Here is a 14,800-nt window from a genome sequence, read left to right as displayed (position 1 = left end):
AGGTGGGCCTCTCTTTAAGTGGAAACCCTATATGAAAACTCACACATATGAGACAGATGAATCAGATGCTTAACTTTACCAATCAGATCCTTTAAATAATGATTCCTTTATGCCCTTTTAAAATAAAATTTGGGGGGCAGCTGGGTGGCTCAGTCAGTTGAGCCTCCATGACCTCGGGTCATGATCCCAGGGTCTTAGGATCAAGCCCTGAGTCAGGCTCTGTGCTGAGTGTGGAGCCTCCTTGGGATTTTTTTTCTTGCTCTCTTTCTACCCCATGCCCCTTCTAAAAAAAATAAATGTAAAAAAGGTAAAATTTAGTATGCAGGAATTCATGAACATGAAGTCTTTTCAGGCTTATGTCAATAGAGTAAGGGATGGGTAGTGGTACACGGACAGAGGTATCCAGTCAAGTATGGGCCTCATCTCCCACCCTGTCATATGGGTACAAGGACAGATAATTCCAAAGAGAAAGCAGTGATATGAAGACTCTTGGAATGAGAAGGGGGAAGCAATAGATGACCTTGAGATTGATTTCAGCACTTACTGTGCTTCATAACCCAAACTTTTGGGCCTGTTTTGTCTCTGATTTAGGCCTGCTATCTCTCTCACCTGCTCCTCCCAGTAGTTATAGTTTGGGGAGGGCAAGATTCCTTTAGAGGCTCCCCACTGAACACACCTAGTACCTCTGTGTAGCATCTGAGTCAGGTGATTTGGGGTTGCCTCATCTCTGTGTTTTAAATAGGAAAAGGTACCACGCGTGTCTCCTGTTCTGAACAGATAAGCACCAAATTGGCTGTAGCAGGAGAACTATGGAATGCACATGGGTGGATGTAGAGGTAGATGGATGCAGGAGAGAATGAAGGAAAGAACAGCTAGCCAGGGCAAAGACTAACTCCCCATTGACCAGGTGGCCACTGGGGCTGGGGCGAGATGCTGATTCAGGACCTATAATGACATTTCTCCTCATTTCCAGGCAGAAAGCCAATCTCAATGCCCTGGATTTCATAGACTGCCATCTAATCCAGTTAGGGGAGGAAGTGGAAGTAATGAAATCAAGGGAGAGGTCTCCAGAGGTGCCCCATCAGTGCTAAAGCAGGGACACATTGCAGAGGGTGTCCCCTCCCCCAGAGCCTGTCTCCCTACCATCCACCCTGTGTGGGTTCAGCACCAGTTGGGAAAACTCAGTGGCCCAGAGCTGACATTTACTGATCAGAGCTGGGCACTTACTAGGTACTTAAATTTTTTTTTTCAAAAGAAAGCCAGATTGCCACTTGCAGTGCCCCATTTAGATGTATTTGGAGTCTTAGAAGCTTGACTACCCTACATTTTCCTACAAATAAATCTTGAGAACTTATTTGGAGGCTCTAGCAGGGGAGCTCAGCTACTCATTTGCTCACATGCCCTTGACCAAGAATTGTCTTTCTCTATCTACCAAGCTCAGTCAGCTTCTGGAGACATGTACGTGTAGTGGTGAGGGAGGAAGGGGACACCTTCCTAGCCAGGCAGATCAGCTGATCCACCCTGGTGAGTAATGGGGTGAGACATGTTACAGGCAGATGTCCCTCACTTCCACTCACCAGATAATTTTATGTGGATTCTGAAATTTGTTATGTATAATTCACTTAATTTTGTTTAAAAATAAAATTAAAAAATGATGCTGACTCCTCAGGCCATACCAATGCCTTCAGTCTCTGGTGGGCAGGTTGGTGCGGAGGATGTTCTGAGAAAGAGGGAAGGAAAGGTGGAGTATTTATGGACATCAACTCTTCTGCCCCTTCTGACCCCCAGCTGTTCTTCCTGTAGCCCCTGCCAGACTCAGTGGTTCTGCTCTGCTCTGCCCTCTCCATGGCTGGCCCTGGATTGTACCTGTTCCCACAGCTGCTCCATGCCAGTACCTCCCCACCTCCCACACCCAGCCTTGCAGGACACTCCTGCCCACAATTTTAGTCACCTGCTCTAGTCACCTTTGCCAGGATCCATTCTGGCCTGGGGGCAAGTAGGTGAGTGACTTTTATGGAAAAATCTTTAGACTTCCATAAAGTGCAGCCCCAAAGGGAGGTAGTCTTGTCATAGAAGGGGTACAATGCCTGACACAGTGCCTAAATTCTCCCTAGTCATTCTTTTCCCCAACATTGCCTATTTAGATTCCTTAGCCTCAGTCTGCCCACATTTGGAGGAGGTGATCTTGCCCTGTCTTCCTTGCTTCTCATGGGAAGGGAGCTTGTCTTGGGCTATAGGAAGGAACCAGGCTGCTGGAAATGATGGGTGGTCAGGGTGGAGGATGGGGGAGGGGGATAATGCTAAAATGGGGATGAGGCGAGGGCAGAGCCTTGGGGACCAAATCCTCCTTATGTAAGCTCAGCTTTTCCTAGCTCTCTTCCTTTCTTCCAGGTGGAGTCTGCTAGCCCACCCCATAAGCCTGCTTGTTTGCTTTTCTATTTGGCAGGCCTTGTCCTGCTGGCTGAGGCAGTGTGGGGCTGACAAGTGGCCCCTCACTCTGTGGTTCCGTGGCTGCAGCACATCCTGCTTCATTAAAGCTATAATTGGAGACCTACTTTGAAAGCTCACAGCAATGCACAGCCATGCACTGACTCAGACTCGCTGCGCATCCCACCACTCCTTGTGCTGCCACAGCTGCCCCACAGCACGTGAGCGTCATGGTGGAGAGAAGACACCCCTTCCTCATCCCTCTCAGCCCTCACTGTTGCCTGCCTGCAGAGGAGGGTCTTTTGAGACAGAGCAGGCCAATAGCATCACAGGCTCAAGGCTTCTTGGGTCACCTGTCTCGTCCTCCTCCCCCAGCATCTTCTGCCTCCCTCCTACCCACTCCATCCCCTAGATCCCTGGTCATGCAAAATGCAACAGTTCCAGTCGGCCAGCAATTACAACTAGCGAGGGTGCAGCTGCTGTCCTTGGTGCTGAAAGCGCCCACGTTCCGGCCTGCCCGCCTCTTGCCCCGCCCTGAGCCTTCCCGCTGGAGCGCACTTGCTCTTAATTCAATTAGCTGGCCCTGAACCCTCCCCAGGGAGCCTGGAGCGGAAACTGACAAATTCTGTTTAACAAAGACATTTGTCCCCCGCCCCGCCGGCCTTGGGCTCTGCCCGCCTATATCCCGCTCATTAGGTATCTAACAAAGTGCGTCCCAAGAAATCTGCTTCCAATCGCTAGTAATTCAGGAGGCCTGATGCAATTTTCTCCCTGATAAGGGTGTCTCGCCCGCTGGCAAGCACCATAATGAGCCCTGTGCAGCAGCTCCCCGATCAGTCACTGCTTTGTCATTTCCTGTGGCCCCAGTTGTAGGTTCTTATCTCTTCAGCTGAAGGCGAGGCTCAGAAAATGGGCCCCTCCAAGAGGGCTTGCTGCCTCCCATGCATATCACAAGCCTCATTATGGGATCCCACTTGGTCTTGCAGCTGCAGTGGGGTTTGAAGCTCTGAGTCTGTCTGTCAGTAAAGAAGGGCCTGAATGTTAATCCTCATTGGGGCCATAATTTATTCTCCAAAAATTACTATCAGAGGGTTAATCTAAAATCAAGTTGGGGGTCAGAGGAGGGGAGCCAATGATAAGGATATTTAAAAATTCTGGCAAGGATTTTAGTATTAAATAGAGCCCTGGCTATAGCTCACTGGAGAGTTTGTGGATTCATTCTCGTTAGTTTGAAACCTGGTCTTTCTGCATTGAATCTTTTCTCTTGGGTCTCTCATTTACATTTAGAAAGACTTTGCAACATATAGGTCAGATCACATCCTACTGCTGCCCAAAGACCTTCCTTAGCTTTGAACCACTTTATGACATGTCTAAACTCTATATTTTGGCATTAGGCCCTCCACAATGTAGGCTTCAACTAACTCTCCAGTCTCACTTCCAGCAACAGCCTCCATATGTCCCATGTGCTTCAGATACTATCATGCCTCCATGGCTTTGCACTTGTGATTCCCTTGCCTTAAGCACCCTTGCTTTGCTAATTTCCAAGCCACTCTTTGAGGCAGAGTTCAAACCATTCATCTCTGTGACTCTTCCTTTGACCTTGGTATGCAATGTAGCTCAACCAGAACCCCTAGTGATAATGATCTGTCAGGGTCCTTTACTGCTTGGCACAGGTTAGGGATCTGAAAAATGGCTAATGGGGGAGCCTTGGTTGCTCAGTCAGTTAAGCATCCAACTTTGGCTCAGGTCATGATCTCATGGTTCATGAGGTCAAGTCCTGTGTCAGGCCCTCTGAAGTCAGTGCAGAGCCTGCTTTGGGTCCTCTGTCTCCCTCTCTCTCTGCCACTGCCCCTTCTCTCAAAAATAAACATTAAGAGGCAAAAATAAAAAATAAGTATTACAAATGGTTAATGAATTCATGCCTGAATGGCCTTGGGTGGATTGGGGGTACATCTGGTTTGGCTGAAGAGAGGTCTAGGCTTAGTATGGCTTTGAGATGGGGAGAAATCCAAGAGCAGCCCCCACTCTCTGAGTGGTTTTGTCTAGAAGGTTTGCTCGCTTGCTCTCTCTCGCTCTCTCTCTCTCTCTCTCTCTCTCTCTCTCTCTCTCTTCCCCCTTCCCTCCCCCTTTTTCAGTATACCAACTGTGCATTGGGCTCATGGAAGAGCAGAGCAGACCAGGGGAGGGCCCAAACATTCCAGCTTCCTTAGCCATCTCTGTATCCAGACTCAATACATTCTATCTCTGGTTGAGAGCACAAGCTCACAAGGTCAAGGTCATAGAGCCCTGTGGTTGGTAAGGCATTTCATATGAGCCTTCAGTATGGCTCTTTGTCCAGCTCTGCCCACTCACAGTCCAGGAAGCAGGTCTTCACTTTCTCCATCTCCTCCACAGCCCCAGCTCAAGGCAGGGTATACTGGGGACGTTAGCAAATCTGGCCTCTAGAGAGATGATTGTCTGTCTCTTCTCCATTTCTTCATTCCCTGAAAAATTGCTGTGAAACCAAATGCAGGGCTGGTGATGTTTATCTTCAGCACTTGACAAGGCCTCCTGATGTCCTTATGGATGTGAATCTGGTGGAGCAGCTGTCATGAAGGGCGGGCGCCGAGTGATGAATTAGCAAGGCTCCATTGTTCCCCTCCCCTAGGAACCCTGTCCTCATCTCTGATGAGTTCAGCATGTTTGTCAGCAACTACACAGGGCTGGGCACTTACATATGCTCCTTCATTCAATTTCCACTACATTCCTGGTTGGTAGGGATCATGACTCCCTTCTATGGATGATGAAGGTGGAACTCACAGTGAAAGGTCAAGTGGAAGATCCAGGATTCAAACCCAGATCTAAGTATGCACACTCTTTGTATAGGGGAATTGGGGTAGAAGGGAAGACAGGTAGGGGTGTTGTGAGGTTGCGGGAGGGGAAAAGGGTCTTTTTCTCTGGATCCACCATCATCCATGTGGTAGCATTTTCAGAGCTAGATACTTATGGGTGGGGACAGAACCCTCCAGAGGACAGAACCAGCCAAAAAGGCGCCTGTGATCCTGAACACCAGGCCTTCCAAGCAGCTGTGTTTGGTGAGGAAATGGAGGCAGGTTTGTATTGAGGCTTCTCAGAGGACCAGACCAGGGCTTTCATATGTGGCTTTCAAAGAAATATATAAAAATTCATCAAGAGCTAGTGTGATTTTGCCTGTCCCCTGGGCTCCCCTCCACATCTGTCAAACAGCCATTTGTCCCCACTTTGGTCTGGCCTCGAGAGAGCTTTGTGACTGATTTGAATAAAAACACCAGGGCAGTCCTACGCATGGCATTGAAGACCTGCTTGCCTCTCCCTGAGAGAACAGGGAAGGGGGAGGGTCAGACAGAACTGTGGGAGCTGCCTCTTCCCTCAGTGGGTGGCAGCAGGTGCCACCTCCTTCTCTCCACAAAGGCACTCACCCTGTGCTAACATCCAAGGAAACCTGTGGGCTTCAAGTCTTCCCAGCATCTCTCAGGGCTGTGGGCTAAGAAGGAGGCAGCCACCCATGTGAGGGGCCCCATTTCCACCTGGTGCCTTGATGCTCTGCCTGGGTAAGACTCTGGATTCCATATTGCAGCTGAAGATTGCACATGGCTGCCAAACACTCAGATGCCAGCATAGACTTGTCCAATCTCGCAGGAGGCACATTTCCATGCAAGGAGGAATGGACTGACACAATGAACATCTATTGTGTGCATGCTGGGCCCCAATCCACATGGGTCAGCCTAGGAGACCTGGTCAGTTGTGGGCCTCACTTCAAAGAGGTTGTCTGCCAGCTGGAGGGCACCGAAAGTGCTGTGGGATCTTAAAACCAGTTCATTAAAAGAAGCAGACTGTTTAGCCTGGAGAAGCACAGACTCCTGGGGGACCAGATCACACTCTTCAAAGGGAAGAGGCCAACATCAGAGGGGGAATGGAGGAGAGCAAGGGGTTACTCACATATGTGTATGTGGAGTAGCCATAGGCTCCTGGATTCTCAAAGCCGAATGGACCTCCAAGGCCAACCCCTCACTGACTGTGTAATAAAGGGAAGTTTGCTGCATATATGCAGGTATATGTTTTTTCAGTTTTTGTGAATCTATGTGTAGTTATTCACATACTACACACACAACCCCAGCTTAAAGCAGATCACTCTTAGCAGCAGGTGGCTGTTGAGAGTCCCATCAGAGGAGAGAAAGCTTAACCCATCACCAACAGAACCACTGCAAGTGCCATATCCCAAACCAGGAGACCACTCCATCTTGCCATCCACAGAAACTGCAGGCGTTTTGTCAGCCTGTCTGCCAGCTAGGATGCTGAGTGGCTGACCACATGCCAGGGTCCCCAGAACCAGCACAGGAGGCTGGCTAGGGCTTCACTGCAGCCCCAAATGGTGGAGCCAAGAGCCTGGGCGAAGAGAGACGGTAGGCTCAATGTGGGGTGATCAATTCTATCTGTTGTGGCCACTGAGCCATGGGAAAGGGTGCTTCTGGTGGTAGTGAGCTTCCTGTCACTGCAGAGCAAGAGTAAGCCCACCTGTGGTGGATGTTGTCAAGGAGAATCCTGTGCAGGGGGTGTTGCTGAGAGATACCTCTATGGTCTCTGCCCGTTTGGAAACTCCACAATGCTCTTGTTCCCCAGAACCCTGAGAATGGGTGATGTGGAAGCAGTGGGTGCAGGGAGATGGTATTCACCAAAACCTCAATTAACCAGAATGGCCTGTCTGTCCTGGGGAGGCTCATGAGAAAGAAGATGTATCTTCAGCAGGGAGCTACCCAAGTAGGGCATGCCTATTCCCTTCTGAAGCATCGCTTTTCAGTAGCACATTGGATCATGTGCCCTTCAGATGGAATTGCTAGCCCCATGGACGGGGGGCAGGGGCGCATCTAAGAGGCCCATTATCCCAAGCCCCCCTGCAACCTGAGTGTCCATGGGACTCTAAGATCCCAGGCTTTGGGCAATGGCTTGTGGAGTTTTGAGCAGTGTTTGATTAAAATGGTGGAAGAAACAATGTTTCTGGTGCCACAGGCTGGAATGCAAACATGAAGGACAGGTACCTTCCACCATGGATTTGCAGACAACATCTCAGGTGGACCAGTAAGATGTAAGGAATTCAGAGCCTGTCAAGTATTTGCTATCACATCACCTCATTGGGTTTCATCAGGTCCCTTACGAGGAGTTGATTTCTGCTCATGAATTGACCTGCTCATTGTCTGGTCCACACTCCCTGTCCTCTAAGAATGCAAGTTTCATGAGGACAGGGTTTTCTTCTCATTGTCCTCTGTGTAAGATCGCTAAAACCAGAATAGTATCTGCTGCATAGCAAGTGCCCAATAAATGTTTGCAGTTGCACGGAGGTCATTGGGGCAAGAGGAGTGAAGGTGATGGTGAGTGATGGAGCTGGGGATGGGCCTTCTGGACTCAGCTGCGATGCCATCCACCTGTTCATCAGATCTCAATATCCTCCCACTACCCCTTAGAGAGAAGGATGCCAAAAGGGCTCAGGCGCTAGCAGAGAGCCATGTCCAAGCCTGATGAGGGTGAATTCAAGGCAGATGGGCTCCATGGCTGCCAGCCCCTCCCTCTCTGCATCTCAATCCACAAAGGCCGCTGAATTCATCAAATATATGCAGAATAAAAGTATGAATGGATGGGTGCAATGGCTATAGGAACCTTTGCCGAAGCCACCATATTAGCACTCAGGCCCCAGAATTGGAGTTCAAGATTCTAGAATCAAAGTGAGTCAGTTATGGGCCAACTCACAGAGAGTTTCACCAAGAAACAGTTTAGCCACAAAGAGATTTAACTTCTTTGTATGCCAATGCAGGTGTGAAAAATGTCTGTGTGTCAGTTTGCATGTGCGAGTGTGAGCATGTATATATGCATTAAGTGTGTGCACCCTTGCAAAGGAGAGTGTGTGTGTTTGTACATATGCAATTATCTGCGTGTTGGTATTTGAATGTGATGGTGTGAGAGTGTGCACATGTGTGTGAGCACTCAGCTGCAGAATGTGAATTTCCTCTCCTACAATTTTCCTGGTACACACCCAATCTCGATCCCTTTCTTTTCCTTTCTTCTCAGAAATCCATTACTGAAAGGTTTTTCTACCCGCCTCCAGGGGGAGGGGGGCTGGGGGAAGGGGAAGCTAAAATCACAAGGCCCAGATCAAAACACTCAGCAGCTAAATGAATTCGGCAGCGTTTTCCCGCATGACTTGGAGGGATAATTTAGTGAGGCCGCCAGCTGGAAGGAAAGGGATTAATTCTGCACTTAGCACAGCTCCGGTGAATAATTCATCACTGAGACCTTTGTGCCTAGCCCCTGGGCAACTGGGGAAGTGTTCCGTCCACCTGCCTGTTGCCTGCCTGGGTCCCCCAGTGGTCTGACCAGGGGCACTTGATGCTCCTTTCAGTCCTCAGGACACATGCGCCCAGTGAAGGGACAGGAGGGAGGGCAAGGTGAGGGAGGGACAGGCAGTGGCCATTGACAGGCTCTAGATCCCCAGAAGAGGTGGTGGAGCATTGAGCTTCGTCCTGGAAAATCCGTGACATTTTCTTCAAGGACCTTTCTTCTGTCCTGGGGTACTTCACTGCTTCTGTGACTTCCCCTCTCAGCACCGTTCTGATCCTGCACGTGGTTTGGTGGTGGTGGTGGTGGGGGCTGTCCAGCTGTGTCTAACAAACTCTCTTTCACCAGGAATTAGAAGACAATGCAGAACATTCCAGAAGGGGAAGTGCTGATGGGAGGTTCCAGGAACTCACCAGAGGCCTTGTAGGGACACAGTTGCAGGTGGCTGCATTCCCAGATTATACCTCTCATCCCTCTCCATGGAATTCCTGTGTTCTCCATTGGTGAGGGTACAGGGCCAAGTATTACCCCAGGGCTGCCAGCTATTTTTCCTAGTATGGGAAGCTGGCAGAAGTGGGTTGCCCCAGACATCAGCCCCTGCCAGTATTTCCTGGGTTCATGGTCATCAGCTGCCCATATCCTGGCTTCACATCTGTCCCTGCACAACAGACCAAAAAGTGGAAGAATTCCAGCGGGTGCCTGCCAGGTGTCCTGGGGCCAAATGACCGGGGTCCAACCTGGACTCAGAGTCCAGGGAGAGCTGGCTAGAGGAAGAAATCCCATCCATTAGGCAGGGCTCAGCCAGTGGTATCTTTCCACTTGGATCAACCCAGTCAGGCAGAATTCCAAAAATGGGCTCTCAAGATTCCACATCCTAATCCCTGGGAACTGTGCCTATGATAAGGTATGACCCCTGTGATTATGTTACATGGCATGGTTGACCTTAAGATGGGGTCATTATCCGAGTGGGCCTGTCCTAATCACATGAGCTCCTTTAAAAGCAGAGGGTTGGGGCACCTGGGTGGCTCAGTTGGTTAAGCCTCCGACTTCAGCTCAGGTCAGATCTCACGTTCGTGGGTTCGAGCCCCGCGTCGGGCTCTGTGCTGACAGCTAGCTCAGAGCCTGGAGCCTGCTTCCAGTTCTGTGTCTCCTTCTCTCTCTGCCCCTCCCCTTCTCATGCTCTGTCTCTCTCAGTATCAAAAATATATAACACATTAAAAAAAAAAAGCAGAGGGTTTTCTCTGGCTGCTGACAAAGGAGAAAGCCAGAGAGTTTAGAAGTGTACAGGGGATTGGATGTGCCTGCTGGCTTCAAGATGGAGGCAGCCATTTTGAGAAGAAATGTAGGTGGCCTTCAGCAGCTGAGAGGCCTCTGGGAATGTAGCCAGCCAGAAAAACAGGGCCTTAGGTCCTACAACTGCAGGGAACTAGATTCTGTGGACCACCTAAATGAGCTGGGGAGCACATCCTTCCCCAGAGCTTCCAGAGCATTATGTTATCTTGCCAACATCTTGATTTTAGCCATGCTGTATCAGACTGTCTCCCCACAGAAACGTGAGCTCATGAATGGGTGCTGTTTTAAGGTGCCAGTTTTTTCCGCAGCAACAGAAGCTGAAATCCTAGTTCAACCTGGTAGAACCTTGATCCCAATGAACGTGGCTTGACTTGGGCTGGGTTAGAGGCTGACTCCCAGGTCTGGGTGGCCCTGTTTTCAATTCTTTTCTCCCTAATCTCAGCTTTTTATCTTGTTTTCTAGAGCCTCAAATCCTCCTCAGATATTTCTATCCAAAGCAGCCATCTCCTCCTACCAGAAGCCCCTGGCCCCAGGCCCTGAACAAAGCCAGCAGTTGTGAAGGAGGTCAGAATCCACCGTGGGGCTCCAGGGGCTGGCATGTGGCTGCCAGGCCCTGACCTTCCCATGCCCCGCAGCCTTACCTCGGAAGAAAGCAGCTGGAAAGAGATATCCACTGTGGGAGCCTCACCATTTATGGTTTTCAGCCTGGTGTCCTAGGGAGGAGAGGGGACAGTCAGCCCATGCTGGCCAAGACAGCTTCCGCCCAGTGCTCCGGACTGGCCCAGAAGGTGCCTGCTAGGGGGCTCTGCCTGGGGACTGAGAGGGAGGCAGGAGCTGGTCCCCTGCTGCTGCTCACCCTCACTGCCTCAAACCTCCCTCCCCAACTCCACTGTAGACCTGACTGGCACTTCCAGACCTCTTTCCTGGCAGAGTAGGGGAACTCCCATTTATTGAGGTCTATTATGTCAGAATGGCCAGAAGTATTTTGGGGGAAAAGGTGGTGTAGGAAAAAAACGATATAATCATGTATTAATTCTTAATGGGAATTTATTCTGTTCTAAATGCTTTACAGTATTTCCTCAAAAAATCCAATCGCAACCCTAAAGAAAAATATATTATGAGGAACCCATTTTACAGACAAGGAAACTGAGGCACTGGAACTTTAATTTTCCCATGGTCATGTAATCTGATTAGGAGTGGAACCCAAATTTGGACCCAGATGGTCAGGCTCTAGAGCCTGGGCTCTGGGCTCTTTTGTCATACAGAGAGATCCTATATGGGTATGTTGTTCCCATGTTAGAGATGGGCACTTTGATGTTCAGAAAGGCTAAGGAACTTACCCCGGGTTGCACAGTGAGAACTAGGGCAAGTCAGTATTGAAACCCAGGTCTGGCTGGTTAAAGGCTTGAGCTCTTGCCACCACCCCATGGGAGCTCCCTGTGCCTCTGCTTGTGTTGCTGGGGCAGGAGTTCAGGGGAGCACCTTACGCCTGACAGTGGTTGGCTGCCCTGTTGGTGGCCCTGGCGGACGCTGCTGGAGAAGCCAGATTCGCTTGTGCGGTATGGCAAGGCAGAGTGGGGGAGGCAGGGGGCAGGGGGGAAGCAGGCCCCATGTCATGAGCTCCGTCCAGGGTAGGGGACTCACAGTGATGGGGAGCCTCTCCAGGTGCAGCCCATTCAGACCTTTCCCTGTCAGCATTCTGTGGTACAGTTGGTTTTTGAGCGGCAACACGGAGACGCCCAGGGGCTTGCTGAGCGTCCATGGCTCACTGCCTTTCACTGTAGAGAGAGGACCAGCTGGGATTCCCACCAGAGCCCCCACCCCAGGCTCCTCGGATCCCAGCATCTGAGGCCCCCACCAGGCACCCGATCCTTTGGTACTCGACATCTAGTTCTCCCAACTCTCACCGCCCACCTTTCTCCTGCCTCCTGGACTTGCCTTGCACAAGTATCCTCCTCCTCTGCCCTTGAGGGCTTCCTGAGTTCCAGGCCAAATCCCAAACATATTCTGGGTTTCAGGGTGTGTCTGTGGATCTCCCTTGTCTCCTCCCTCGGGGGCTTTACTCTCTCAGGATGGAACTCAGACTCAGATCATCTGGTCTCTGAATTCTGTTTCCCCTGTATTCTATGAGCCCTGGGGGACCTATGCCTCCCTCCTCATGGAACGGTACATGCGGAGAGGGCAGTGGTGTGATAAAAATGCGTGGAGCTAGTACAGGAATAGGACCCATGTGTGCTGGCCCATGCCGTGGGACAAGGACAAGGAAGGTGGCCACGAGCTTCTCCACCTGTGTGCATGCACTGGGAACTGGGTCCCCTTAACCTTTAACCCATCCCTGCAGGGTGTGGAGGCAGGACATCTGAACACCCCTTCATCATTTGTCCTGATGCATGGCTGCCCTGGCACAGTGCCAAGCACACTCACTGGAAGTTGAGGGGTAGAACTCCAGCACCAGGGCTGTGTCTTCCGAGAAGTTGGTGGCTCCATCCCGGCCTTGAAAGAGGAAGGACTGATTCCACGAGGGCAGTTCCGGGGGTCCCCCAGGCTTGGACAGCTGAAAGGAGGCAGTGGGAGTGGGTGGTGGGCCCGCAGCTTCTCCCAAATGATGTCCAGATATATCCATATATGTGTGTCTATATATGTCACAAACATGTGTCCCAATTATAAAAGCAACGTACGTGTAAGGAATGAATTTTGGAAAATACAGAAGAGTAAAAAGATTAGAAAGAAAACCCTAAATTCCTACATACTAAAGACAACTGCCCTGAGACTGTGCATTTCTTTCTAGTCTTTTTCCAAAGCCTGTTTTGTATGTAATTGTCGTCCTAACATCTTGTTTTTCATTCACCACGAAAACCTGAGCACACCCAGAGGCACAGGTAACCATTAACCATTATTTTAGTAACTGTAGGACATTTTGTTGTGTCCAAGCACCCTGGCTTCTCCCTTTCCATGTTTTCCTAGAATATCACTGCATTGAATATTCTTTGACATGTATCTCTGGATCTCAAATTATTTCCTGAGTACCCAAAATGGAGACCCCAAGTTAAAGGATGTGCCGTTTAAGGCACTTGATTGATCACCAGTGAACTATTTTCCTGAAGAGTTTCACTAGTATCCACACCCAAGGCTGGTGGTGTCAGAGATCCAAATTAGACACGACCTCTGCCCTTGTCACCGGCCCCTCTCTGCACCCCAAAGATTCCCTAGCCCTTTGCAGAGGCTATGGCAGGTGTGTAGACACCTGAGGCTTGGTGTGTCTGCAGGGCAGGCTATTGGGCATTTGGGGGACTTGATAGCATACTAGGCCCACAGCTGGGGCACACACATGAGTACTATTTAAACAATGAAACAAGACAGCACTGACTACGGCCGCCAAATAAGGGGCTAGATGAGACACTCCAGAGGGTGGTCAGAAGAGTTGTCTTGCAGGACAAAGGACCAGAGGAAGGCTCTGAAGTGAAGTATGGCAGGGTGTAGGGAAGGAGGAGAGGCTTCTGGCTGGGAAAACAGCCCAAGAAAAAGGGGCAGGGGGTGGCAAGCATGGCAAAAGTGGAGGATGCCTGGAATGAGGAGGGGCCCCAGGTGGAGGAGTCCTGGCATCTGCAAAGGCTGAAAGGTGGGGAGTGGGGCATTAGCCTGGAACACCCCGCAGGCAGCTCTGCACCGTCCCAACACAGGGAGAGGCTGGGGTCATGGGCAGGGACTCCTGGCAGGCTTGTCTTGCCTCTGTCCCCAGCCAGGGGCTGTCAGCACCAGTGGCGGCCGCTCCCCTCTCCTGCTCCCCTGCAAGAATCAGTCATTGCTCAGAAAGGTCAGCACAAATGCACCGTTGGCTCCGGGAGTTATTGATGCAGGATCTCAAAATATCAGTGTGGGTCCACTCCCCCCGTGGTGGCAGGGCCCTGACGCCTGTCACACTAATGTGCCTGCACTGGTTCTTTGAGGCCCAGACTGAGGCTCAGCTGTGTTTGCCTCGGCCCCTGCCCCTGGGGACATGAGCTGCAGTTACTTTGGGGGTAGGGGTCCTGAACACAGGGACAGTGACTGGGGTGATGGGAGTGTTCCTGAGAACAGGCTCTGGAGGGAGCCTGGGGACAGCCACTTGGCCACGGGGCCAGGTTAGAGAAGCTGCTTTCAGGCTCCATGCCACTTGGGAGTGATCTTTCAAGGACTGTTCCCCAAACCATGCCCATTCAGAGCCACCCCACTCTCTTGAGTGCCAGGGGGCCTTCCCCACAGCCTGGACTATCTGCCAGGCCCTGGACACTCAAGGAGGACCTGTGATGAAGTCCCCTGCTGCCCCCCATGCCTTGCTCCCACCTGGGGGGAAGAGAGGCATTTAATGGATACTAGCTGTCCTCTCTGGGGCCTACTAATGTGCCTAAGTGCAGCCTACAAAGCAAGAACTAGTGTCTGACTGCTCAGTAAGGACAGTTCTTTCCCTGAGTGGTTTCCCAGGCAGGATGAGTCCTCCAGGAAAGATCCCTTCAGACCTACAACTGGGGAGAGAGGGTCCAGCCTCTCTTGTGTGTGTATGGAGTGAGGGGGAGGGGCAAGGAATCAAGGCTAAATCACCTTCAGAGTCTGATGCCAGGGTCAAGGTGTGTGTGTGTGTTTGTGTGTGTGTGTACACACAAATATACACACACATATGGAGTGGGTAGGGCATGGGGTGGGAAAGCCATTGACCACAAATGTTAATGGGAAAGGCCATGGCAGGCTGTGGAATTAA

At 50.8% G+C, this 14,800-nt stretch overlaps 1 protein-coding gene across 8 annotated transcripts in view; it reads right to left on the bottom strand.

The window, feature by feature from the left end:
- The window catches only part of CCDC33 (coiled-coil domain containing 33), an 83,837-nt gene that overhangs the window by 37,085 nt on the left and 31,952 nt on the right, over positions 1 to 14,800 (bottom strand). For all 8 annotated transcript variants that reach the window (XM_029952743.1, XM_029952746.1, XM_029952744.1 and 5 more), the window contains 3 exons: positions 12,490 to 12,619; positions 11,710 to 11,843; positions 10,707 to 10,778 (listed from right to left, as the gene is read on the bottom strand). In XM_029952743.1, coding sequence (XP_029808603.1) covers positions 10,707 to 10,778; positions 11,710 to 11,843; positions 12,490 to 12,619 — 336 coding nt within the window. The remainder of the gene's footprint in view (positions 1 to 10,706; positions 10,779 to 11,709; positions 11,844 to 12,489; positions 12,620 to 14,800) is intronic.

The sequence above is a fragment of the Suricata suricatta genome, chromosome 9 (assembly GCF_006229205.1).
Source record: "Suricata suricatta isolate VVHF042 chromosome 9, meerkat_22Aug2017_6uvM2_HiC, whole genome shotgun sequence".
Lineage (NCBI taxonomy): Eukaryota > Metazoa > Chordata > Mammalia > Carnivora > Herpestidae > Suricata > Suricata suricatta.
The sequence above is the reverse complement of the archived record's forward strand: the minus strand, read 5'-3'. Positions and strand labels throughout refer to the sequence as shown.